The sequence below is a fragment of the Pempheris klunzingeri genome, chromosome 1 (genome assembly GCF_042242105.1).
Source record: "Pempheris klunzingeri isolate RE-2024b chromosome 1, fPemKlu1.hap1, whole genome shotgun sequence".
NCBI lineage: Eukaryota > Metazoa > Chordata > Actinopteri > Acropomatiformes > Pempheridae > Pempheris > Pempheris klunzingeri.
Window position 1 is genome coordinate 14,568,718 of NC_092012.1, and position 27,594 is coordinate 14,596,311.

The 27,594-nt window shown below is 42.0% G+C and overlaps 2 protein-coding genes across 4 annotated transcripts in view; one reads left to right on the top strand and one right to left on the bottom strand.

Annotated features, from left to right (window-relative positions):
- Window positions 1-534: 534 nt before the first annotated feature.
- Window positions 535-10,895, top strand: swap70a (switching B cell complex subunit SWAP70a). The gene is made up of 12 exons (XM_070835431.1): window positions 535-732; window positions 2,370-2,510; window positions 3,556-3,729; window positions 3,837-4,064; window positions 4,316-4,462; window positions 4,658-4,766; window positions 4,932-5,113; window positions 6,116-6,223; window positions 7,262-7,428; window positions 8,820-9,018; window positions 9,421-9,517; window positions 10,227-10,895. The coding sequence occupies exons 1-12, from the start codon at window positions 637-639 to the stop codon at window positions 10,343-10,345; spliced, it is 1,767 nt and encodes a 588-aa protein (XP_070691532.1). The 5' UTR covers window positions 535-636; the 3' UTR covers window positions 10,346-10,895.
- A 4,392-nt stretch (window positions 10,896-15,287) lies between these two features.
- Window positions 15,288-27,594, bottom strand: part of sbf2 (SET binding factor 2) — an 87,651-nt gene continuing 75,344 nt past the window's right edge. For all 3 annotated transcript variants that reach the window (XM_070833813.1, XM_070833804.1, XM_070833820.1), the window contains 11 exons: window positions 26,053-26,229; window positions 25,518-25,619; window positions 22,312-22,497; window positions 21,091-21,217; window positions 20,474-20,601; window positions 19,188-19,412; window positions 18,981-19,088; window positions 18,677-18,867; window positions 17,600-17,687; window positions 17,377-17,508; window positions 15,288-16,724 (listed from right to left, as the gene is read on the bottom strand). In XM_070833813.1, the coding sequence (XP_070689914.1) occupies window positions 16,626-16,724; window positions 17,377-17,508; window positions 17,600-17,687; window positions 18,677-18,867; window positions 18,981-19,088; window positions 19,188-19,412; window positions 20,474-20,601; window positions 21,091-21,217; window positions 22,312-22,497; window positions 25,518-25,619; window positions 26,053-26,229 (1,563 nt within the window). In that variant the 3' untranslated portion in view covers window positions 15,288-16,625. The remainder of the gene's footprint in view (window positions 16,725-17,376; window positions 17,509-17,599; window positions 17,688-18,676; window positions 18,868-18,980; window positions 19,089-19,187; window positions 19,413-20,473; window positions 20,602-21,090; window positions 21,218-22,311; window positions 22,498-25,517; window positions 25,620-26,052; window positions 26,230-27,594) is intronic.

The following is a 27,594-nucleotide window of genomic DNA, read 5'->3' on the forward strand; positions in this document are numbered from 1 at the left end:
CTATCATGCAGTAAGTCTGGTATTGTAGCTTTGAAAAACTGCAAGCATTGCATAGAGAATGGGAGGAACAGGGATTACTAGTGGGCCCCACATTAAAGGTCAAATTTAGTTTCCCACCCTCAAAATGAATTGTTCATTTACCTTGTTAAGAGTTAAAGGGGCTTTTAAATGATCAGTGTACACTCCAAACAATCCATGCATTGCTAAAATAATCAGCAGAGGAATTCAAAATGAATGTCATAGAAAATAAATAAAATCCTTTTACATTAATGCATGAGTTTGCATGAGAATTGCATAAATTTACATAAGTTAATTTCCTTTTTTTTTTTTTTTTAATGCAGGACAAGTACTCGTATTTTCAGTGTGCTATTAGTACTTTTACTCCTGAAGGATGTGAATACTTCCTCCACTAAAGGCACGCAGTTAGAGTTCGTGGTTCCTATGCTGTTGAGTTTGTGAAGAGAAAACAAACTGACTGGTTTTGGCAGCAGCTTAACATCGCTGTTGTACCACGGTGAAAACTAAGTAAGAGGTAAACGTTACGTGGCGCTGTCCTCACTCTGCGCCACCAACTGCGGGCTTGTGTCGCGGACAGTTGAAACCGCGCAGACACACGGTGACACACAGCCGGACAAAATGTGGCTGAGAGACGAGCTGTTGAAGTCCATTTGGCACGCATTCACAGCCCTGGACGTGGACCAGCGTGGAAAAGTTTCCAAATCTCAGTTAAAGGTGCGTTTCACCCCTCTTTTGTACTTTTATGTGGAAGTTCAGACGCCGTCGTAAACTCATCGTTTACTTCGTTACGTTACGTTACGTTACTTTGATCCCTGCCGTTACGTCAGGACCGTTGACCGGATGACTGTCCAACGTTCCACGCTAACGTTCGGCTACATCCATCACATCCCACCGTTAACGGTGGACATTTTGTCTGTCGTGTTCGTCATGATAAACACAATTAACTTTATTTCAGTGTCTAACTTTTAATGGCAGGTGGCGGAAAGTAACGTGAAGTACTCATACTTCAGTACAGGTTTAAGGCTTCTGGCTTGTTACTTCCATTTTATGCTAATTATACTTCACTAGCTTCATTTCAGGGAAAACCAGTGGACTTTTTTTTTTACAACTGCATTAATTTAGCATGTTTTGTTTCCTGTTATTTTTCTGATTCAGCTTTAGCTACAAGATATATGATGATAAGATATGATGGGGCCTATTGTTAAACACCAACCACACAACAGTGTAACTATATAGCTTAAAGTAGCTTCACCTCGACCAGATACTACATTAAAAATACTGCTCGAACATTCACCTGTCAGTGATAACCCAGTAACATAGATGATGTAATAATACTTAATACTCTTCTTTAGATTCTGCTTCTTTCTCTTAACATTAGTAAAACTTGAATGCAGGACTTCTACTCGTGTAGTAGTAATTTTATATGATTAATGGTACTTTTACTTACTGTGCACAAGGGATTTCTATAATCTCCGCATAAGGCCCATTTGATTTCTGCAGACGTGCAAATATGTTGTATTACACTTGTTAAATTCTCCGATTTATCCACCATTCATTCACTTTTGCTGCTATTTATTTGTGTTTTCCATATTAACACTCATGGCAGGGAGTTTTAAGCATGTATTGTATGTATGTATGTATATGGATAAAACTTAATCCAACTGCTGTTGTCAAAGAAACAAAATGTGTGACAGTCTGTACTGTGTACTGTTCTGTACTGAAGCAAAAGCCCCAGAGCGGTGGTGTTTTGCTGTATGACAGCCCGAGCCCGAGTTTGTTTTCCTGCTGGGTCGGTTGTCCGTGTGCCCAGCCTGACAAAGACACTGTCTGACTTCAAGGATCCTGCAGTGTATTTTCATCTCGCACATATGCTCTCTCAACGCTGCAGAGTGGCCAGGAAAATTGTAAAAGTCCCTATTTTTGGAGATTTATTTATGGTCTGTATATCACTGTGATGGTCAGTTTTACAGCCAACTACGCACCACCTATCCACCACCACACTTACAGGTTATTTGAATCTAATCTCCTTGTTGATGTGAAACTGCAGCGTTGTCACAATGAAATGGGTGTAATAGATCATCAGTAGAAAGAACCTTTAATTTAAGAAGTGAAAGTATGCTTTCAAGAGCAGAAGTAACGCTTGGCCAGTGATGCAGGTGAGTGTCACAGCAGGTTTTTGTATGCACAGCAAACATCTGAAATCTGTGATACTGATCTGAAGCTTCATCCTTCACTTTGCCATATACGGTATATATAACAGGAATGTATCACTGTATTGCAATGAGTCTTGAGTTAATGTGTGTCCTGTCTTATGGTAGTGTCTAATTCACAATCAAAATGTGTTAATTTAGGTGCTGTCTCACAGCTTGTGCACGGTGATGAAGGTCCCTCATGACCCGGTGGCCCTAGAAGAGCATTTCAAACATGATGACAAAGGTCCTCTGTCCAACCAGGGCTACATGCCTTACCTCAACAGGTTCATTCTTGATAAGGTGAGCACAAAGATGCTGAAGGTGTAGGTGAATGGGACAGTCAGAATCTTGTGTTTTTCATCCTGTCAACATGCTATAATGTGCCTAAATGATAACTAGGGCATGGTAAGAGACCTAGTTATCATTTGGCTTGGCAAGACTTTGTTTTTAACTAACAAAAGAAAATGACCTTCTAAAATATTAAATGTTGTCTAAACACAAGCAGCTGTACAAGAAGTTTGAATAAATGCCTTTAAATGAGGAATTACCTGATCACAGAAAAAGTAAACAAGGAGAATAATCTGACTAGATATTCAATGCCAGTTTTAATCTGACTAGATATTCAATGCCAGTTTTTGGTATTTTTTCTGCTTTTCTAGATATGGTGTGACAGATATATTTGAGTCGAAACAAAGAAATGATATTTGCCCCTATTTATACAGTCACATATTACCATGAACAGCTCTCAGAGTCTTTTTTTTTTTTTTAAGACTCAAACTTCTGGAAACCATTATGCAAACAGTAAAAATAGAAAAAACACACAGTTCTTCTCTTGTGAAGACTGTATGACACAGATTAAGATGACTAATCATGACCTGTTTTGCTCTGTAGGCGAGGAAATTGTTACAACCACTTCACTGTTGTATCCAGAGTACAGTGTGTTTTGTCTATTATGTAGTCATTATGAGTACAATAACTATTTTGGATATTTGTAGAGAAAATGGGCTGATTTTTAGAGTTTTTGCCCTGCAGTCTTGTGAGCACAGTCTAATACACTGCAACATCTGTTCATGAGTTATAACACAAACTCTCATTTCAGTAAGCAAACTGCTTGAGTTTCACTCTTTGTACTTGGGAGCTGTTTTCTTGCCTTTCTCTTGAGGGCTCTGACTTGAATAAAAATGAGGCATTTAATGACATCAGATTTGTACCTCACATCCTGCAGACTCGAGGTATTGAAAGGGGACAAACACCAGTCTCCTGCTCAGCATTTGTAAACACACTGCCCTCATTGGTGCTGACCAGTTTGACTTTGACTCTGACTGAATGCTGCATGTATTCACAGGTACGGGAGGATTTTGATGTAATGGAGTTCAACAAGATGTGCTGGACACTGTGTTACAAGAAGAATATCTGTTCTCAACATCTGCTCATCTCAGATGAGGATGTTTTCAAAGTCTGGTGCATTTTCAACTTCTTGTCAGAGGACAAATACCCACTAGTCATCATTACTGAGGAGGTGAGGAAGGGTTACAGCGTTTTCTGTGGGTTTTCTAACATGCAAGTAAACAATCGAGGAAAGAAGGACAGGTTTAGCCATCCACCCTTGTCCACCTTTCTCCTTAGATTGAGTACTTCCTGCAAAAGCTGATGGAGGCCATGGGGAGCGGATGGAGTGAGGAGAAGTTTGCAGATTACAAGCTAAATCTGAGCATAACGAAGCACTGCTTGACTGTCTGGGACCTGATTGAACTGGTTGGGATGAGGTACTTCAGCAAGGACATGAACCGCCAGACCCTGTCCATGGGCATCAATGAGGTCTTCCAGGAACTCATACTGGATGTGCTCAAGCAGGTGAGAACAGGCCGCTGATCTCAGGTATCCTATATTAGAAAAATGGACTTTACTTAGACTACTCAACTCTAATGCTTGGATATATCACTTAATATGTTACATCTGTAATATGTTATGTACATTTGTACAATGAATCAATTATTGGATTAATTATCTAAGTAGCATAATTTATATTAAATGTATTACAGTGACTATGGCAGAACATTTAGGTGACTTAAGTGTCTTTGTCCACCTCCGCACTGTGTTTGAAGGGATACATGATGAAAAAGGGCCACAAAAGGAAGAACTGGACCGAGCGCTGGTTTGTCCTTCGACCCACCTCACTGTCATACTACGCCTGTGAGGATCTTGAGGAGAAGAAAGGCGACATCATCCTGGACCGAAACTGCTGTGTGGAGGTCCGGCTGTGTAGTTTTGTTTATGTTGGGATGTGTTGTTATCTATTTATATACATATTATACAGTATGTAAGTAATACTGTGAGGCGTACGTTGTAACTGACATTTTTTGAAGGATTTGATTTAGGTCAGAAATATAATCAGCACGGTCTAAACAGCAGCACATGGTCTTGTGCCATATTTTTCTTTCCTGCAGTCTCTGCCAGATAAAGAAGGGAAGAAATGCCTGTTTATTATCAAGTGCATTGATAAAAGCTTTGAGATCAGTGCATCAGATAAAAAGAAGAAGCAGGAATGGATTCAAGGTATTGAATAGTTATTTTCCATCTTGTCATCGTCATCATCATCATTTTTTTTGGCTTTTGAATATATTTAGTTGTCGCTGTTAGTGTCTCAGCAGTGCATCTATGGTGGGATTGTTAGGGAGATAAATCAATCGGCTATTTCCCTCTCGCTCCGTCTCGCGGCAGCTATTCAAACGTGCATCCAGCTGCAGAGGCTGGGGCTATCGTCCCCTCACCGGGAGGCCCGGCTGAGGCGCAGAGAGCTCCGGCAGAAGCAGCAGGTGGAGGAGGAGGACCTGGCAGAGAGGATGAAGCAGCTCCAGGCGGCCAATGAGAACAAACAGAGGCAGCTGGAGGGTATGAGGAAGGTACTGCTCACCACTCAACTCATAAAACTTAAAAACTGGCTTTGTGAAGGAGGTTATTGCACCTTGTTGGGTCCAGTAACCATTTGCACAACTCAGATGTCACACACTGGAGTCCTTGTCAAGTCAATTTGCCTTCAGTCTCATATAGTATAGATTGTTTGCTGAAACATGGACATAAATTGTTACAGTAAACAATCTTATCACTACTATAGGAAGCTCTTTCCTCCTATTCATATCTGATTATTGCAGGGAGGCTTTACATGACATTTGAAATGTCATGATGAAAAGAATTAAACAAATCCGTATGAGTGAAAGATGTTCTTTATTGTAGGTGCAAATGTGGAGCTAAAGTAGGTAAATCTTGCATCTGCATGACAAAACAAACTGAATCTCATAAAGAGTTTTCACTTTCACATTTCTTAACTTTTCAGCCCGTCTTGTCTGTTACAGGATTTTTAAAATGGTCTTTCAAAACACTGACCTATCCTATTTATGAACTAGTCGGTATAACAGTATAACATTACCAGTAAAGAGAGTTTTTAGTCTGTGTCCCTTAATTTTCATATATATACAGTATATAATGGTCTAAAAATAACCTGAACGCCCAATTTATTTAAAAAGAAAACAAAATACATGATTCAGCAGAGCATTAACAATAAAAAGGAAACCACTGTATTTATCAGTGTGGGACTTGTTGTTTCAGAACTCACACAGATTATTTAGGACTTCTCACTTCTCTTTTTACCCTGCCAGATGGCTTTTTTTATCAAATGTAAAAAACTCATTTATACGTAAAAGCCCAATTACAGATTATGTGGAAAGAACCTTAGGACTGATTATGGAGGAATCTGGTTCACATGCAGCTCTAGGTCAACAACTTTTCTCTTTCCTTGTAGCCTCCCACTAATACAGTTTGTCTTCAAAGCATTTGAGCCTTGTAGCCTGATGTGGCCTTCAGTCAGACAAAGAAGTAACAGCTCTTCCCTTTTTGGTGCTTCACAGAAAATGGAAGAGGCTGCAGCTAGAGCCGCATCAGAGGAGCACAGGAGGAAGCAGACTCAGTTAGACCTGCAGGATCGCTACAAACTGGACCTGGAGAGGGAAAAAATGGTAACCACTGTGCCAGAGTCTGCCTCCCATGATTCTTCTCCTTTGTCCTGATCACGTGGGCTGTTGACATGGAATATGTGGTGACACATGGTCTTGTCAGAAGTTCAGAAGGAAAATGAATGAGTCAGGCAAACTAAGACTTTTTATTCTAATTTTGTCTCCTCATTACGTCACCATCACCTGCCCGTGGCTCCGTCCTTCCAGAAAACACACAAAGCTAAAAAGGTTTACATTGATGGATCCCATGATGTTGAGTCATCTTTTATCTGAGACTCAAATGCACCCACTTATTAATCATCATCTAATGTCAAGGATTAAACAGATGAATGCCTTTGTATGATAAGAAAAACGTTATAGTTTGCTCATGTGAGATTGTGACATTGCAGCAGCACATAACAGAGGCATCAATCAATCAATCAATCAATCAACCAATCAATCTCAATCTAGCTTATATCTATGTCTGTATTTATATAACGCCAATTCATAACAGAGTTATCTCAAGACGCTTTCCATAAAGAGCAGGTCTAGGGAGGCTGCACAACAAACAACAACCACAATAATAACAGACACTGCAGTACTGACAATAGTTAATATATGAATAATAATAATAACAGTAACTAAAAAGTGTCAGTGGTCTGATGATCTGCAGCAGTGATTGATGAAGCCAGAGAACCACAGCAGGAGAACCGTGACCACGATCCACAGGAACCTGAGGGATGAGAAAAGCACAGAAAGGCTCAGGGGAAGATACCAAGTTAGTAACAGACATTAAAGAGACATGAGGCATAAGGATGGAGAGGAAGAGGAGGAGAGAGGAGCCCAGTGCATCATGGGGAGTCCCTTTGTGGTCTAAGCCTATAGCAGCATAACTAGGGGCTGGTCCAAGGCCTGAGCCAGCCCCAAACTATAAGCTTTAGATGTTATTATACACTCAATAAAGTATCAAATATGTAGATTTACGGTTGATTCGTAGATCATTGCCTGTGTATGAATGTGTCACACTGTGTGTGTGTGTGTGTGTGTTTTTGACTCATTTAGGTTCGTCAGCAGATGGAGGAGCAGGTGGCTCAGAAGTCCAGTGAACTGGAGCAGTACCTGCTGCGCGTCCGGGAGCTGGAGGACATGTACCACCTGCTGGAGGAGGCCTTAGAGGACGAGAGGCAGGCCAAGCAGGATGAGGAGGCCATGCGCAAGCTGCAGGCCAGGTCTCACACACACACACACACACACACACACACACGCTGGACCACTGGACTGCATGTGGACAAATACAGGAATTTAACACAGGAATAGAAGCACCTGTATGATATAACCAGTTTAACAGTCTTTTTTGAGCTGTCAGTATTTACTTGTTGGCACTGTCAGAGAGCTGTTGATTCATTTCATTTGAGGACTGTGGTTTGTAGTTATGTTCTATTGGATAATAACAGCATTATTTTGTCAAAGAAAAAACAAATAAAGATTCACACTAAAGGTATTGCGAAAGTTTTGGAAGAAGTGTGCAGGTATAAATTTGCCCTCCTCCAGTGCATTATTCTGCTTCAGAGTAATTGACAAGCTGAGTACAGAGCAATGCCTAGACCTTACGCCCTGAGTCTTACAAAGATGAAGCTGTTTTTTTTTTACAGTTTATTATTATATTGGATTAGATTAACCTTTATCGTCACTGCACGTTAAGTACCATTAAATCCTTTGTTAATGATGTATCTCTACGCCCATCTTGTTAAAACGTTTCGCGCCCGTCTCTTTTAACCTGATCTAATAGGTCATAAAGGACCTGAGAGGAAAAAAACAAATAAAGAGTCACACTAAAGGTATTGCTAAAATGATTCACAAAAGTAAAGACGAGCTGACAGATTAGTTTCATTGTGCATCATGTTCTGAACCAACAGATAATCACCAATGAAAGAGGAACACATTAGCTTGAGGAAGCTGGTGGCTGATGTCGTTATTTGTGTTAGCAGTGAACTGTGGAAAACTAAATCAACAGATCAGAAATCAGGAGACGGCTATAATGAAAAGGTTACCTACAGAGAGTGAGCCCACATAGGCTATTTGCAATGTTTTTTTCAAAGCCTGTTTTTCTACTCCATAAACTCTTGAATATAAAAACAGCTTATTGTGAAATCGGTGAGAAATATACATTTTATAGTGCTTTTTATCCAGATACACTTTAGCTTCCGGTTTACTTGTAATGCTTACAGGCCAATCTTGATGTTGATGTACGTTCCAGCAGCCAGTGCAGCGTCATTGTATACATGTACAGTACGACTACATCACAAATACAGAACTGCAAAAATTATCATTTGTTTATACATAAGCATTGGTGTCACAGTGGCCTGGACTTGTAACACTGGTGTCCCATAGGCCTAATAATGAGTATAGTATAGTATAGTATAGTATAATGTAGTATAGTTCTCCCTGTGCTCGTGTGTGCTTCCTGTTTCCACATTTACTGTTGTATTACTGCTTTCCACTCTTACACTTGTATTCTGGCTCCTGCTCCTCATTACCCTTTGTTTGGAAAAGTATTGAAGTGTGTAAAATAAACGACTTAAAGGAATTTCATGCATCATTGCCGTGTTTTCCATCTCAGGCTACTGGAGGAGGAGGCAGCAAAGAGGGGAGAGCTGGAGCAGATCCACCTGCAGCAGCAGAGGGCGCTGTCTCAGACCAAAGCTGAGAAGCAGGAGCTGGTGGCCGTGCAGCTGGCCAAGGAGAGAGACCTGCAGGCAGCCACGCAGCAGCTGGATAGACTGGAGAAGGAGCGGCGTGGAGCAGTGGAGCAGTACGAGGTCAGGTCACACATGTGGAGGTTTGCTCTGATCTGAACCCCCCCCGAGGCAGAGACTTTATCCAGGAATCCAGGAAGTGTGGAAATTGTCCTTTGGCGTCAGAAATAGTTTTATTCTGTTTTTTTTTCATCTAGCGGAGGGCATTGTTCTTCTGTTAAGTAATAAAACTACTCATCTCTGCCTACCAGTATGTTCAAGTGATGTTTTATGTTTACATTAAACCGATCAACATCACTACGAATCACTAACGGTTGGTCACACCAGCAGCTGCTCCCCCTGCTGACTGAAGTGTTTCAGCTGTCTCAAAGTGTCCCTCATCCCATTTATCCACCTGTCACCTCTCAGCTCACGTTTATGATCTCAATCTGTCTTTTTCTCTCACCTCCTCTTCGTCTCATACAGGAGGTGTCAAGGAAGCTGGAACGAGCAGCAAACAAGACAAAGACTTGGAAGGACAAGGTGGCCAAACACGAGGGGCTGGTGCGTCTCATCCAGCCAGGTAGAGAAACTGATTGTTGTTGTTGATTAGTTATGTGAGAGGTAACGCCCGATGAGGGGTCCACTATCAGGAGTTAATGGAACGACAGGGAAGCAGAGAACTGAGAAGCAGAGAAGATATTCCTTTATTATTCCCACGATGGGGAAATATAATATAAGTATTCACCCAAACCGTGTATAATGGTGGTTAATTCATAAATGAATATTAGACGTGTATTTTAACATTATCTAAGAACTTTGTGCATTTTTTGTGTTTTTTTGATGCATTTTTTAAAAAATCTTCCATGTTATGAATTAAGGTTGAATTTACAAAAACACCTCAAGCAAGGTACAATATACGGCCAAAAGTATGTGGACACCACTGTCCACATGCTGCTGTTTCTTGTTCACCGTGACGTGCTCCCATGCATAACACAAGGTCCATAAACAACTGGTTTTCCCACTGTTTTGGAACAAGTGTGCAGGTATAAATTTGCCCTGCTCCAGTGCTTTATTCTGCTTCAGAGTGCAGAGCAATGCCTAGACCTTACACCCTGAGTCTTACAAAGATTAAGCTGTTTTTTTTTTACAGTTTATTATTATATTGGATTAGATTAACCTTTATCGTCACTGCACATGTTAAGTACCACTAAATCCATTGTAAATGATGTATCTGTATGTCCATCTCGTTAAAACGTTTTGCGCCCGTCTCTTTTAACCTGATCTAATAGGTCATAAAGGACCTCAGAGGATCACCAACTGGGGGCCGGCTTCATTCAGCGACATCGAGCTGGAGCTGAGGAAGAAGTCGTGGCAGGAGAGGAAGAACAGGGAGCCTCAGGCTCAGTGAACGCGACAGCTGGATCACACACTGATGAGGAAGACTCTGCCTGTAATTAACTTCGGAGCCCAAACCGTCGCATTTGAGGTCTGAAAAGGTTTGATGAACTTACTGAGCCACACAATAGCTGCCAAGAAAACAGTTTCACTGCTTTGATTTGGGTGATTTTTAACAGAACAATTGGAATTAACCTTTTTGGGCCACTTATTAGCTTTTGTCCTGGAGCCTCTCATTGAAAGCTCTGAGTTAAGAGTATTTTAGCAAACATTAATATTCTCATTCACTTTTTTATTTTAATGGGATTTTTTCTTTTGTAATTTTAGTCCATCCTTTCTGATTCCATGTACTATGTTTAATTTAATGACTTTTTGATGCTTTTGTGACATACACCTGTTTGTTGCAGTGTTAACTAGGAAAAAAAACCCCAGAGCTTTCTACTGACATCCAGCAGAGTATAACAGAAGAAAACATTTTCCACTCTAGCTCCATTTGTTGGCTAAGTCTGTTAAAGTCATAACCAAGATGATAAAAATAATAATAAAACACCATCTCTTTTTTATGACCGTGGATGCTGTTTTAATCTCAGAGGTTCCTACTTGCTGCCATGAGGACTTTTCTGCCTTTTGATCACGATGAATGAGTCCACCAGGTGTCGCCACATGAACAGGATCCTCAGTCAGTTATAAACTGAGCAGGAGAGCAGCTGCTTCAAGTGCACCAACAGCAAAATCCCCGAAACACTGACCAACACAATATTCTTTGTTTATGGGTGCAAGAACAACAACAACATTATGTTTTAGGGGCCTCAGTGTGTCTCCACAGCCTTTAACTGGGGGTGCAGAGTGTACTGAGGAGTGTGAGGTACTCTTAAAAAGAGCTCTGCTGTCCAGATGTTTCAAGGTTCTTTTTATTTATTTATTTAACACTCTTGAAGGATAAATCTGGTGTTATTCTAATCAAAACCAACAGCGTGTTAATTTGACTTGTTCCCACTGATGACGAACTTCTTAAGAAACAGGTCACACATGCATAGTTTCACTTTTAAAAAAGGCTAAATCATCCTCTGAAGCAGGTGGAGATTTTAGTAGATTTTTGTTGGGGACTATTTTTAGCCACTGACTGAGGCACAGTTAGTAGAATCAACTCACTTGGTTTTGGCCTTTTCATGGGATTTGTTGACAATAAGAGGAATATTTAATGTTGCACTCAGGATATTTGATAAGTAATTTTAGATTTGTACCTGCTGGGCTGCACCGATCTGATTTGGCAGATGAATATCAGCGCCGATACTGACCGGTCGATGTCATTATTAAGTTCAGTGTTTCCGCTATCAGTTGCGTTCATTCACTTTCAGTGGGCTGCCAGCTCAGCCTGAAGCGCCACAGCGATCCCTGGCCTCATGTTACTCTACTTAAAAAGGATTCCAATAAGATCCACTCAGTCTGATTTTACATTTAAGAAAAAGACAGCACCGGTATTGGATCAGTTTCGGGAGAGAAATAGGTGGATGCATCGCTGCATGCCTAGTTACCTGCCTGTTTCTATGACAGGTCTGTATGTGTTGTACAATATGACTTCATTGTTCCAGTAATCACAAAAACAAGATTCACTCACAGATAAACTTGATGCACGTGCAGCAGCCAGGACTCGCTTTTACTGCGTCTCAGTGTCAAAACAAATCAGTTAGTGCAACAAAGGCCCACTGTTCTCACACGTACGTCTCACCTCTGTCTCCCCCGCCCTCCTGTTTCAACGAGAGAGGAGACAAGGTTACAGTGAATCAGCTGTGGGTACTTGTTGGCCTCACGTCTGCCAGCCAGCTCGCACAATGAGCGTCTTTACTTTCTGTTGTAAAAACTCTCACACCACCTTAATTTGTGCCTCTTGAGAGAGGAGGTGGAGGGAATGAGGCAGTTCATCTCGAGTTCAGAGTTGTCAGAGCAGGAGATGAGATAAGAACCTGCATTCATACAACGATCTAACAATCAACACCATGCAGATCTCTTTATACCAGTGAGTCACTGATAAGATCGGATATAGAGACAGATTGCCCAAATCTCTGAGCTAATACTGTAACCAGGAATGTGGTTAACCACCGAAACAGATCAAGTTTTCTTCAGGTATGTGTGCGTCTCCTTTTATGGACGTCTATGATGATTTACAGTTTTTTATTTGTGCAGCAAGACAACATTTAGGACACACATAAATATCCATTAATGACCGACAGAACCCAGTGTTGACTTGAATCGTTAATCTGGTGTATGATAAATAGATTTGCTGTTGACATTCTTCTGTAATGGATATTTATATCTCAAATATCTGAGAAGAACGTGGCGCCCTTTTTTGCAAAGACTATTCTCAGAATTGGATGATTTTAATCTCCGTAGCTAAATTGCACAAGCCCTCGACATTCCAAAAATAAGGATATCTCATGCTGTCTCACCCTCGCCCCATGTGTGCGAAAAGTACCCTAATGCCCATAACCAATTCATCTGATTCCCGTCCAGAATATCCTCATCGAAACTGATTTGAAACAGGAACATTTTTTGGGATTGTTTGCTGGTGGAAAAAATGTCTGGCAGATGCTTGTTTTTTTTTTTTGTTGTTTTTTTTACTGGGTTAGATGACTTCCCACAGTGACCTCACAGCCCTCATTTCACATGGGTGAACGGACGCTGGGTTTAGCTGCACAGGGAAACTGAGGGTCACTTATGCTGGCAAGTGAAAAACATCAGGGCCTCAGAGAAACAACTTTAAACAGACCAAGGAAACAGACAGTAATGCAAACGTTAGAAACTCCCTCCACTACTCCTTAAAGCTATTAATCAAACGTGTAATAGTGCTTTTCTACTCATGGATGTGCGGGCGGTGTCCGGATAAGATCATCTGGAGCTCAGTTGATTCATGCATTTGAAAATCTCCCAACTAGACCCCCATGCGCTGCAGGCAGCTGACATCATCCTGATTTCTAGGGTGGGACTCGATGATGTGTGTCGAGCCAGTGAGATCAGTGTTTGGAGTTGTTGCAATGAATCTCGGAGCAGGTGCCCACTCAGGGGCCACAGGGCTTTGAGGCAGGAGGCCCCCAGCAGCAGCAGCGAATCGGCTCTCACATTGCAGAGGCACCCAGGAAATGGAAACTGTTACACAGCCCACATTCATTGCAACCGCGGGGATACATGGATAATGGGATTTGGAGCACCAATAAAATAAATCAGTTTCATCTGTCACTAGAGCATTCTGGGGGCCCACGGAAAGGCCAATCAGCTTGTTTTTCAAGCTGTTTTCTCGGACAAGAGGCATTCGCTGCAGCTGTGACTCCATGAAGACTGCGGGATCCAAAACCAACAGATTCACGCAATATTGAATTTATACAGTGCTTTTGATTTGTCCTTTTATGTGAGAGCAGCACGCCTCAACCAAGACTAATCACACTGAACTCAGGTCACTCAAGATCACAATTAGAGAGATAATAGATGCTTTCATCAGTCTCATGTCTTAAACATCAGAGAAGAAATAATTCGTGGAGGCAGTTCTTTCACCAAACTCACGTCATGGTTATGTAACAGCGAGGCTCTTTCATCTCCTGGCCTTTTATACAGTTCATTTGCATGAATATGGTATGATCCAGTCAGTGGAGGGCACCTATGTGGAATCAAAAATTGAATGAAATGGTTGTTGAGTAAAACTTGCATTCGTGGAAACAATTCCTGTCATGCCATTCCACACAATCCTGCTGGATAACTTCCGCTGCACCCCTCTGTTCGTGGGCAGAGGTCCTAATCTCTGTACCCGGAGGAGGAGGCTAAATATGGAGAGGACTGCCAGAGGCTCTGCCCAGATGTTGGCCTGCTGCAGCTCTGCACCTGCTGCCAGTACAAGCCAGCTGGGAGATCGCTCTGAGGGACAAACATCCACCGCCTCCCTCCCAAAAAAAAAAAAGCCCCCCTCTGCTCTTCTTCAGACCCTCAGCTTCCTCCACACGGACAAACCTTCCTGAGGCCACGACAGTCCTGTTCTGAGCCGCCAACCAGGCGCCACAGAGCCTGAGCTGGGGCTCCTGCCCAGTCCCATATTCATTGCTGGCACACGAGACGGCCATGATCATCCTCTCTGGGCCCTGTTGCTGGCTCCGAGTTAAAAAAAAATTCCAGTTGCAGCGGTGTCTGATTACCTTTCATTGAGAGAAAATCTTTAATAGAGATGATGTGTTCATAAGAGGCCAGGAAACTGAGGCATTTACAAATAGTTCAAGATTTCTTCCTGTATCTTATGACCCAGTGAGCACCAAGTCTGAGCTGTGTGTCATTTCCAATCTCCTACCATCCTTCTAGTGCAGCCATTACACAGCACACACTGTTTGTTTTGTTGAGCACTTGTTTATCATTCTTTGATGATGAATATAATTTATCACAGACATACTTTTGAGATTATATTTCCACATGGTGCGCTTCCATGTTCTTAGCTGTAAACGGTTAGTTACTTTAGGATACACATGATGAACACGCTTCAGACCTTAAAATGTAGAGAAAACGATACCGTAAAGCTAAAAGGTCTATGTTAGATGTTTGTAATATTTTATATTATAAGTCAATAATTAAAGGCTACAGACTATAAAGTCTGCAGTTGGTTGAGTTAATAAGTAACCCGAGAGTTGTACTTATGGGCTAAAACACGTAAAGCCTCTTGTATTTATGTTGCATCAATAATAACTGAAATAATATAATACTTCTAACACTGTTAAAGGGGTAAAAAGCTATTTTTACTTTTCACACATTTTCTTAATGATTATCAATACTTTTAAAATGCCAATAATCACATGAATACTTGTAACAGAGTATTTTACACTGTGTTCTTTCTACTTTTACTACAATAAAGAACCTCAATACTTCTTCCAGCACTGCCAGTAGTACCACAATATACGAGCAAACCATTTGACACAGACAGCAGGTAGTTTCAAGTACGTTTGGTTTATTTCCAAAAAAATTAGTGCCACCACAAAACAAGGTACAAAGATACAGTAACAAAAAAGCCTCTGACATCTTTGAATAGTCTCATTTGTGTTGCTTTCTTTTTCGATCAAACTTTATAGGTTGCACAAACAGAACAGATGAGACGAGGATTTCTGAAAACCACTATGTCCTAAATGATATATCCATTTACTTCTTTAAAAGCCCTTAAAAGACACAGAGCCTGCCTGGACAGTCCGAACAACAACAAAAAGAGTCTTCATTTCATTTTCAGAACAACGTTTCATCACAAACGGGGAACAGGCCACTCGGGTTTTTGCACCAGTAACAACACGTTAAAAAAAAAAAAAAAAAAGACTTGTTGGTCACATTAGAATTAAGATTAGAAAAGTATACTCATGTTCAGTACAACAGTATATAAAATGAAATGTCACACAGGTATTTACAAAAGAAAAACATGAAGCCACCACACTTGCACAGTTACACTTTTAATAAAAAATAATAATTTACATTACATGAGACAAATGTGTTACCCAGAAGTCAATAAACATTCAACAAAAATAGAGAAAACATCACTTATTTAAATAGAAAAATGTCAGGTGACTCTTTTGAACTCACTGTGCAAACTCTTTTCGTTTAGTCTGTCTTGAGGAAACGTCGTATGTACACTGTAAAGTAATGCCTTTAGCCTCGCTGTCTGCATCTTTTACAAAATCTATATTTGATAAGGAGTGCATACTTTAGAGCTAAGTGCAAACAAATTGCTTTTTCATGTTGTGCATTAAAATCTCTGAGTTTTTGGCGGTTCATATGTTTCTTTAAGCAGCAATAACCTTTCCTCATAGTAAAATATCTGATAGAAATTCTTTTAAAGGCTATTTTCTTTTTCTTTTTTTTTCTAAGTCTAAAATTGAACCCACAGTTTGAATGGCCAGTGATATTGCTTTGATCTATTTACAGCCTAAGTAGGATAACATTTCCTCGGCAGTGCAGTCCCCTTAAACATCAGCTTATCTTCGCTTCATCCCTGCTGGAGGCACAGAGGAGGGAGCTGACAGCAGAGACGAGAGCGTCCGACCGACTCCGACTGCAGCGGAGTGACGACAGCCTGACCAGCTGCCGGGTAACAGGCAGAGAGGAGGATGGACAGTATTCATCCTCCACTACCAGGCACTTTGTTCACTGTGGTCCCCCAGTTTAAGACATGTGAAAGCCGAGCCCAATGGGTGTCACCGTCCCTGCTCTCAACCACCTGACGCTGCCGCCGCCTCTAGTGTCCGCGATGTTAATCTCAGCGTTCGGGCTCTGAAGTTTGCTGCTCAGGCGTCAGAGATGCAGTTCTGGATCTTGTCCATCCACAGCTGGGCGCTGGGCGCGTCTGAGGCGCAGAAGTTGTAGACTCGCTTGCTGGTCTTCAGCTAGAGGAGGATCAGACAACGAGGGTTTAATGTGGGACAAAATAAGCCGACCGACTCCTCTCCTGTTCTCGATACCGAAAGCTCCACTATCTTCTATTTTTTTTTCGGAGCAGCTTTAATCTTTGAAGAGTAGAATGTACTTGTCAATGTATAAAAATCCCGAAACTTTTCTAAATTGACATAATTTGAGTATTTAAGGATGCCTTAATAAGTTAGGTAACTTTGTGTCCATACAACAAACATCACTTTTCATCCAGTCTGTGAAGCACAAGGACGTCAGTGCTCCTCTCTTGCTATTAAACACTATTAAAAAGATAATCAAAAGACAAAATGTCAATAAGATGCTGTGTGCAGTCATTTCAGAAAGTAAAGTGCAGCCAAAAACACAAGTGACACTCATAATGACTTGCAAATGTGTTTTCGATGTGCTTGTAAAACAGGAAATGCAAGCATAACAGCTCTTGACACTATTGGAAATGGTACAGATGCTCCTCTGCTGGGGCATGAGATAATTTCCTCCAGTCATTTTCACACTATTTCGCCAATCAAAACTAATTCTACACTTTCAATTTGTGCACAAGCATGCCAGAGCCCCGGAGGAACAAGAATCATTTGTGAAACAGTGCCCCACAAAGTGCTAACGTGCACTCACGTCAAAGAAAGCCTTTTCACTGATGTGTTTGGGGGCTCCGATGGTGGGGGCAGCGATCATCACGGACTCCACCTCCGCCAGGTCGATGTGGCCTCTGCAGTTAGTGTCCTCCCCGGTGTCGTAGTACCTCAGCTGTGAAGACATCGACGTTAGCCTGCAGCCTGTCACTCAGGGGAGGACTCAGGTGTTCTTCTTCAACATGAATGTAGTGTAACCTGCTCACCTGGTGTTTTGTGATGTCCAATACAAACCAGCGAGGCTTCCAGCCTTTCAGCAGCGCTCCACGTTTATACAGGATCCCCTCGTAAGACCTGAAAAAGAAAAATACGAGTTTAATCAGCTGGAACAATATTATTAATTATTAATTTTGTTGTTCATGATCACAGTTAGATGGAGCTTATCCTTATTTTTGTTGCGTAGCAGATGACACAAAGTCTGACTGCTTTCTTCATACGTACAAGAACATCTCCTGCGCTGTGTGTACATTGTGTTCCCATATGTGTGAAGAGGCCAAAACTGGGTAGCTGTATTTCTCCGTAATAGTAAAGCACAGAGTCTCTACATACTGTATGTTCTTTCATGGGACTCTTATAGAGATTTCAACTGTCATATTTCTGAAAGCTGTGGAACACATTTACATCTGAACTACTGGGTTTAAATGATCCCCCTCAACCTGTCAACAACCTGCCAAGAGGCTTCAGCACAGACAGTTTTTACTTTTCATGCCCACAAGTACAAAAATGGAGCAAAATATCTGAGTTAGTCTATAATATAGCAGAGTAATAGTCTAAAGCATGCAATCACGGGGTATTTTACATGAAATTAGAATAATTTAGAGGGTTACATGTTTTATGGAAAAGATGTCTTACTGATACAAAGAAATACAGATCACCAGAATATCTTGGTGCGTTCGGTGGTTTTAAGCTTCAAAATACTGTGTGAATCTGATACACCAAGTCATCTGTTAAAACTTTTGTCTGTCAAAACATGATTTGGAATGTGAAACACATACGAGAAAAGTCAAAAAATATTTCACACAAAATAGATTTTAATCATTGTTTGTCAAACTCAGGAAAATACCCAGATATTAGAGCCAAGAGACTGTACTTTAACCTCGCAGTAATTGTAAAATTACACACCCAGAGTTTAACAGAGTACAGACAATCCTCACAAACATGACACACAGCATACCACAGCCCTGACTCATCTTCCAAAACTGGACAGGCCCCTCTGCAGCAGTTTTACTGAATCAAATGTGGACTTCTTGTTTGTTCCGGCACTCAGGAAGTTCATGACCCACCTGTTCTCCTCGCTCTTGGGGGTGAACTGGTTGTAAAGTGTCGCAGCGCGGCGGTTGATCCCATTGGCCGCGGTGGGGCTGCGGTCTTCGCCTAGCCCGCTGTCTGGCAGGTGCAGCATGGAGCGCCGCTGGAAGGCCTGCAGGCCGGACGTTGGAATGAGGCCCGAGAGCGACACCGATTCCTTACGGAGCTGCAAAAAACACAAATGAACTAAATTAATTAATCAAATTAACTTTGAGGTTTGACGTACAATCATTGTATTTTTTTTTATATAACATGTCATCTTAGTCTTGTGACACATACATTTCCCTCTTGCGTGAGGTCTTCCTGAATGCTGAGTCTGACTCTCTCCAGAGTCGTCTGCCATTTCTCAGGGGTCTGGTTCAGCTCACCTTCCAGCCTCTCGATGTCCTGCAGCACCGATAACAGCCAAGGAAGACGACAGATGTGACGTGTGATACAAGAACGGGACAAACAGGATAAAACTCGAGATCAAAGTTTTTCCCTCACAGCGAGGAGTTTGGTGATGGCGTGGGGCTGGGCGCGGCCCACGCTGCTGTAACATGGCCACACGATCCTCCTCTTGCTGTTGGAGATGGTGTCCGCCTCCTCCGAGCTGTCCTGCCTCACAGCCATCATCCTCCAGTCGTAACACGGCCCCGTGGACAGAGTCTCGTCCGTGAAGAAGTCCCATTTATTCAGGCTGGGGATGCCGATCGAAGGCTTCAGGATCACCTGCAGAACAGAGACGTTTTAATGGGAGTCAGCTGTAATCTTATGGCGGCCATCATGTACAATATCACGCGCTGTCATTTCTTGATGGGGACAGTCAAATAGTGTGACATAACTGTGTGTTTAGTGTATTTCCGACATGTGAATCTCGAAGACGGTGTCTTTTGAGTCAGAAATGTGTTCTGTGATGTGAGAGATCAACAGCATCAAACGCTCATTCTTCAAAACAACGCTGAAATCATAAACTTATCTGTCAGGAAACTCAGAGATCACAGAGGCAATCCTAAATTATTAGAGACGGAAAAAACTGTTACACGACAAAAAATCAATCAAATCAAATGACAAAGAAAAAACTCCAGAGACTAAAGTCTGATATATTTCTTCAACTCTACTTTGTTCATATGCTAAGTATTGTTTAGTGACAGTAAACAATGGACAGGAAACTCATTCTTAACAGCAGATATTTCAGGAAATCCAAGCCCCTCTGTCGTCAGTCAAAGGAGATAAAAAGCCTTCAGAGCGCAGACGGCGGGACAAATAAAAAGGACCACATCGGGCACATTGTCTCTAGAACTGTCATAAATGTTTTATCCTTTTTAAATCATGACAGAGTGCGTGGGATGAAGAGGTTAGTCAGCAAAAACAAAGCTTTTGTGCCCTCTAAAAGCTGCTCTACCTCGAAACACGAGTCTTGTGACTTTTGTGAATTTAAATGATCTAAAATTATGTCACTGGGTCACATCAAATCTAGACAGGTAGAAAAAAAAGCCCATTTTGTCAAAGCTTTATACACTATAGGGCAGCTAAATGTTTAATAATAATATATCATAATTTATGTGTTGATTATATTTTGTATCTGTTAAGTAACTAAAACTGTCAAATAATTGTAGCAGAGTAATACGTATATCTACCTTTGAAATGTAGTGGAGTATAAGTATAAAGTCACGACCTAACACTACCTGTGTTAAACTGTATTTAAATACAGTACTTCAGTAAATGCACTCGGAGGAATGCGCAGGAAGCTCTGCTACACGAAGGACAGACAGGCAGACAGGTGGACTCACTTCGTTCTCTGAGGGGCTGTACAGGTAGTTCAAGAAGATGGGACTCCTCCTGTGCATCCTGTTGATGCACTCCCAGATACAGATGCCTCTGCGGGCCTGTTTATCACCTTTATCCTCGAACAACAAGCCTGCGACAAAACACAGAGGAGAAACCGCTGAGCACATGGGCTGATGAATCTCACAGGTTAGTGAAAACTGGCCACAAAAGTTTAAACAGAAGGGTTTATGTGTTTTATTATGGGATATATTTTACCAAATGAATGTATTTGTTGGAAGATTAATCGACTGTAGCTGCACATGTGGTCAGGTAGCAACTAGCACAAACATTACAGACGTCTGCTGCTGTTGCAGCAAAGGAATCATCATTTATGTGCTGCGTTTGGTTTTGGGAACTCTAATACATCACTTTTTTATGTGGACTTTTTAAAAGAAAAGGGAAAACTCATTTATGCAAATCATTTAATACAAGTTAAGTCCACTAGTAATCTTTGTGAAAACATGCCTGGTTATATGAAAGTAACATACAGTCAACGGTAATGCAGCATTTCCTCAATATAAAAAGAGATGATATTGAAAAAAGCAATCCCCCCCCGGTTTTATCTGCAAAGGACACTGACCATGTTCCAAGCGCTCATAGTCCGAGTCCAACAGGAAGTTCTTGAAGCGGTTAGAGACATGATGATAGGCCAAGAACTTCAGATAGTACTGATTAAACTCAAACTCCAGAGGATGCTGGTCCAAAATCTGCAAAGACATGAAAAGATGGATGACGATTAGAGTTCTAGGCAGAGAGGGAGGAAGAGACGAAGAGAGAGGGTCAGAGTGTTTGTGTGACAGCTGGATCGTGTCCTCGTGGTGCAGCTTCACATCCCTCCAGTGCATAAATGACCAATTAGAAACAGGAAAGATCCTCTCCTGTCCTTGTGGGGGGCAAAGGTCAGTGATATCATCGCCGCCAGACACAATCCAGACAGAGCCAGCGGGACTGCAGCTTCATTGTTCCCATCCAGGACAGCGAGGTCGCCAACGACACAGAAAGCGTTGAATATTTGAGGCCACCTGGGTCTATTGGCAAAAACAACAGCTGTTTTGGAGATGAGGCACTTCTATTTTCAGCTCTTGTCCGAATCCCTTCTCCCTCCTGTTTATAGCTCTCCAGACCCCCCCCCCCCCCCCCCCCCAAACTGTCTTAGCTGCCAAGCCCACAGTTTCAAAAGACAAATGGAGAAACTATGTGTTGATGTAAGTGTATGGGAGTGGGTCTGTGCGACCCCAGGAGACACAAAAATAGAAATAAAAAACACGACATTCTCTGCAGTTAGCATTTCAGAGCAAACATAGTTCTGCTGTATGAGCTTCATTCATGACTCCGCTCCCCCCTGAGGCACAACCAAACCTTCCTCAATCCCCAAAACTACAATTTTCCACATGCAGCCCTAAACACGCACTGAAATGTGAAGGGATGCTGTAACACGCGAGCACAGACAGCTCCACACTGATCACTGGGTTCACGGACCATCTGGGCAGCAGCCTCTCTGCACACTCCATGTGTAGTGTGTAATACACTGCTGAAATTACACATCTACTGTTGGGAATGCAGAGTGCAAAACTGAACCAAATGTATAGATGGTGACAGCTGAATTTTTCGCCCTCTCGCCTATACGCTTTTGAGGAATGTGATGAGCTCATGAAGACGGCATGAGTGGTGTTAAGTCGTGGAGGGAGAGTGGAGAGCAGTCACGTAGCGCTGGCGGAGATGTTTGACTGAGCGAAGCACCTGTGGCAGTGAGGATCAGTGGGGGTGGGGGGTGGGGGTGGGGTGGGGGGAAGACCCTCACCTGGTGCACGCAGTCCAGGAACTGCAGGAAGATGGGTGTAAAACCGCTGCCCTGGCTGCTGGGGCTCAGGTTGCTCCGCTGGCTGAACTTGTGGCCGAAGGACAGCCACTCTTTCTCCAGCAGCACCTGAAAACCCTCCAGGGTGCGGTAGAAAGGATCGCTGAGCAGCTGCACCAAAGACACCACCTGCAGAGAGGAGGAGAGGTGGTGGGAGAAACCAAAAGAAAGGGATGTCTGGTCAATCTGTAGAACAGACATGTACAGTACTTATCTGCAGCATTAACAACCATCCATTGACAAGAAAAAGATCATTCTCTGCACATTTTGTGGTGTGTGTTTGGTCCTGTTTAAGTCCACTTAAGCAAAAAAACTTCCTCAAACAAATCTTTGGCATTTCTGTTCTCTTTCTTATTACTTACTGCTAACATACTGTATATGTCAATACCAGATTATCTGTTATTTCATCTGATTTAGCAGTTAATGCAAAAGCATTTGATCAACAACTCGCTGTTGATGCCACTGAGACCTACTGACTGTGATGCTTCTCATTATGCTAAATACATGAAATGAAAATCCCGCACATTTTGGCAAATAAGCCGTTTGATCGTCTTACCACGAAAGGACGAGCAGAGCGGCAGCTGTTTCACCACTGCTGTGCAGATTCAGTTCGTCACGCACGATTAAGGATTTGGCACACATGTTTTTTGTATGACTTTGTTTTGCATCCCTTCAAAACCTGAAGACAAAAATCTAACTGAGCCATCTTCTGACAGAACAATGTTTAACTGATCATCTGCCGTCAATTAAATTTATATAACATTTTAGCAGAGTCTTCAGGCACACTTGAGCTCAGTCCACAAAACACCATTTGAGAACCACTTGTCTACACATGCAGTATGCTTGGCCTGCTTCCCTGCCCGTGTCTCCTCCAACACAACTAATGAGCCCTGACACGTGTGGAATGAGCGAGAAAAACAGTTCACGGCTTCCCCATGGGGTTTAAAAGAACATCCAGCCCTGAGTGGTAGAGAAAGCTCGCTGCAACCCCGGCACTGAAATAAACCCCTCTAATTATTGTGAGACTCCAGCAGACTGAGGAGTGGAAGCAAGGCAAGGGAGAGGAGAGCGGAGGCCGAGGAAGGAGAAACAGAAAACGGGGTTTAGAAAGAAAGCAAAGACGGTTCTGCATCCTGTCTGCTGGGTGTCTATGGTGCGTGGACAGAGGCAGGAGAGCCAGAGCATATGGAGCCCATTTGCTTGTGCAGGCAGAGCAGGGCTTGGCATGATGGAGCCGGTGGCCCGTGGAGAGAGATGCTCTGGGCCGAACACGTGCCTGGCATAAGGGCTCCACTAAGTGTGCTTTTAAACAGCAGCCCAGGGCTTCACAAACCCCCGTAAACACATTGGAAGGACACGCGCTTGCAACACAAACATGTGCACTTAAACAGGTCAGCATGGAAAATATGAGCTCAGAGAGCAAACATGCGATGAAATAATTAATGCAGTGGCAAATAGATACTGACGATCAGGACTTTTTGTTTGCATGCCTAAAAATCAGAGCCATGAACGCTCATGATTGAAATCAGCACAAATCGGTGACATGAGGCTTCAAGACTTCAGACCTTTTCCTTATCTAAGCTCTGCAACTGGGTCACTACTGACATAACGGAGTCTGTCTCTACGACTGGCGACCAGTCCAGGGTGTACCCACCCCCCCCACCCCCAAACCCTTAAGGATAAGTTGTTTAGACAATGGATGGATGGATGACAGAACTGAATAGAAAATGAGCAGGAAAAGCAGGAGTGGTAAAATGTGACAGATTTAAGATTTGCTCATGGCCCTTTCAGAAGTCTCTCTCTCTCTCCACCCAACACGGACCCCGACAGAAAGCCGCCCACCTCCGAGCCTGATTCTGTTCGAGGTTTCTTCCCCTTAAAGGGGAGTTTTTCCTGCCGCTGCTGCCTAATAGAATATCTGATGCTTGCTCACGTGGGGATTCTTGAATCCTTAATTTTGACTTCCTGAATCGTTGGGTCTCTCTCTTAATTAAAGAGTTTGGTCTAGACCTGCTCTCTATGTAAAGCATTTTGAGATAATACTGTTATGAATTGGCGCTATATAAATAAAGATTGATTGATTGATTGATTGATTGATTGAAGTGGGAGTAAACAGATTCTGTGGAGAATCCCCCAAAAAAGTTACTGTCCCATTTAAACTGCTTGTAATGACTTGCTTCTGCTTTCATTCTCAATATGTGGCACCAAATTCTAAGAGTGGAGGGCGATGGGGCATCTCTGGGGCAACAGCTTCAGTACAATTACACCAAAAGTTTGGCTATTGTTGAAAACAGCTGCCCATACGTACAGTACTGAGGAACTCTGTAAATCAGTTGTATGGCTGCACTAAGATCCTTTTATATGATTTGTTTTCTTTTTTGCTTCTTTTCATCTTTTTGCATTTATTGGTTTGATTACGTCTCTGCTCTGGTGAAGATCAGTAGGGATTAAAGAGTTACTCTTGTGTGGTTTTTTTTTTTTTTTTTTTTACATCAGAAACAATAAAAAAACTGTTTAAAGTTACTCATTATGAAAACAAGCGTTTTATGAACAGTCAAGTATTTTGAGTCAGTAATTCATCTTTAACAAGTGATTTTTACAACTCCAGCTCACTCCCACAGGCAAGTTTTTACTTTCATTAAAATGTTGCCGAGGTTCCTAGGTCATTTTTCATTAAAATATATTCAAGTGGACAGGACAGAACCATAAAATTAACCAAGCACCAATAACTATGATACACTCTGGCACTGTAGTTTCAATGAATTAATGCGCTTCTAGGGATCCCCCTGTTCCCTGCGCTGTATTCTTTTATCGACAGCTATGATTATAATGAGGGGAGTTAAATGTAGCGTGGTCCCCCATCTGGACTTGTACCAGAGATGTTGTGGTTACACACATGTAACAACCACTTTCTTCTTATTCATTCGTTTATGGGTTTTGAGGTGCAGTGGAGGGATGCAACAGTGAGTGGTTCCATGACGTGAGTCTTCATCAGCTCTTACAGTTGTTTTAATCTCCTGTATTTCCCCTGCTTCTTTTTTTTTTTTTAAATCTGTAGAGAAAAGCTGTGCACTCTCTGTGTTTTTTCTCTGGTGTAGATATTGTGCTCAGCCTCTTATTCACATAGGTTATTTGTGCATTTTTCTCACTTGTGTGGTAATGTCCCATCCGTCCTCCAGGCTGAGCAGGACAGATGAGCCGCTGTCCAGAAGCTCCACCAGGATCAGTGCCAGCTGCAGGATCTTGTGAAGCTGTGGGACATCAACATATATGCACGTGAAGACATAATCAATCCTCTCTGTGCATTCATTACCATGTTTGGTCTACTGCTAAATTACTTGCCAAGTAGTGCTTGGTGCCTATGAAGGGTTTCCCACAGACAATATTTTTGACAGTCTATGATATGTTCAATGTAAGGACAAAGGCTGCAGGGGGTCAATCAGATCACCAGCATGATACGTGCTCTGCTGTTATCCCATCGATGTGAATCTGTTTCCCTTGGGAAACTGGGTTCAGAGTAGATTTATTCATTATGTGAATCTGATACACAGGATGAGCAGTAGGAGCTGACTGCTGGGTCGTTCTCACACACTTTATAGAAATCTGGCTCTGACTCAGAGTGCTGCTATAAACATTCAATCACCACAAAATACAAAAACAGTTGCGGTTTGTGAGTTTGTTCACCTGCAGGAACCATTCAGAGTCCTCCAAGGCCTTGAGGAAGGAGTCCTCAGAGTCGGACGAGGTGGCGCTGGGGGCGCAGGCTCTCAGCAGCTTTTTAAAAGAAGCTTTCACCTGCCTCGTGTCTGCAAAGTCCACCGGCACCAGTTCACAGTTCAGAGAGGAATCCACTCGGAGGCCCTGCCAAGAGACAGCGAGCAGTGGGTGTGGTCAGCTGACTTTATTTCACAAGGGTAGTCTACTCAAAACTCCTTTCTTAGGAGTTGTAGGTATGTAAAAAGAAAACAATAATACAATTAAAGCATATCAAACTAAGAATAAAACTGCAAGTTACCAGAAAAATACAAACACATGTACTATGTAAAACAATGCTTAATGTTCAGTTACTGATGAGGCGACTGTGGCGTGAACAAAGGCACAAAGTCAGACTTGAACCGCACGCTTCTCACTCCACGGTTGGTGTCTTAACCCCAAATCTATGGGATGTTTTGAGGCTGTCTTTAGCATTATATATAGAAAGGTGTTTACAATATTTGGTCCAACTCATTCACACATATGGAGGAGGAATAACACATTTGCAAAAACAAAACAAAGTACAGTCACACCACTGCTCCAGTCGTTGATGCTGCTGCAGATTAACGGCAAGACCCTCAAAAAAAAGATCTGAAGTGCATCTAAGTGCACATCTTGCTGGAGAAGTCTGACTTGCTCTTGTGTCTTATGGGCGTAAGCACTGTTACTCTGTAAGACATCACTTTCAATTGATGTGTACAGATGACTTGCTGGCGCAGGCGAGAACATTGTCCTCTTGGGAAACTAAGCAGGCTCGAATCATTCCAGAAACGATGCTCCCTTTGCTTTCAGTAAACGATGAACGCCTCACGAACTCAGGTTTTGATTTACTTTGTTTTATGGCTGTCGATGTGTTATTATTACAAAACGTAAGATAACATCATATTGATTTATGTGTACGATTAAACACAACAGCGAGTCAACTGTTGACCTCCAGCCACAACTACAATGTATTATCAGGCTGACGGTGCACGCATGCACTACGTGGAATAAGAGTTTTCACAAAGTATGGACACATTGAAGTTTAATAGCTATTCGTTCCTTGAAGATGAATGTATTCTAAAACAATCAAATTATTTCACAATATCTTTGCTCTTATTAATTACAGTAATACTTTGTGTGCTCGTGATGCATGGGATTATTGGGTTATTTTCTTTCTGAATTAAAATACCTATTGCAATGCTGTTTTGCAACTCCAAATCCTTTCAATGCAATCAGAATGTGCATTTGTAAGTTGAATATATCCTCAGTAGCCACTTTATTAGTGTACAATCTATCAAAATCTCCAACACAACAAGTATTTATTGTATTAGATTGTGATATTGAATTGTTGTATTAAAGTTTTTTTTGTTTTTTTGGTAACATGGTCAGAAAATATAACCATATGTTTACTTCTAAGGATGTAGTGGATGCTGGTTATACTAGGCTACGTTTTATTGATGGGTGTTTCTAAATGTTAGAAACACCTCTGAA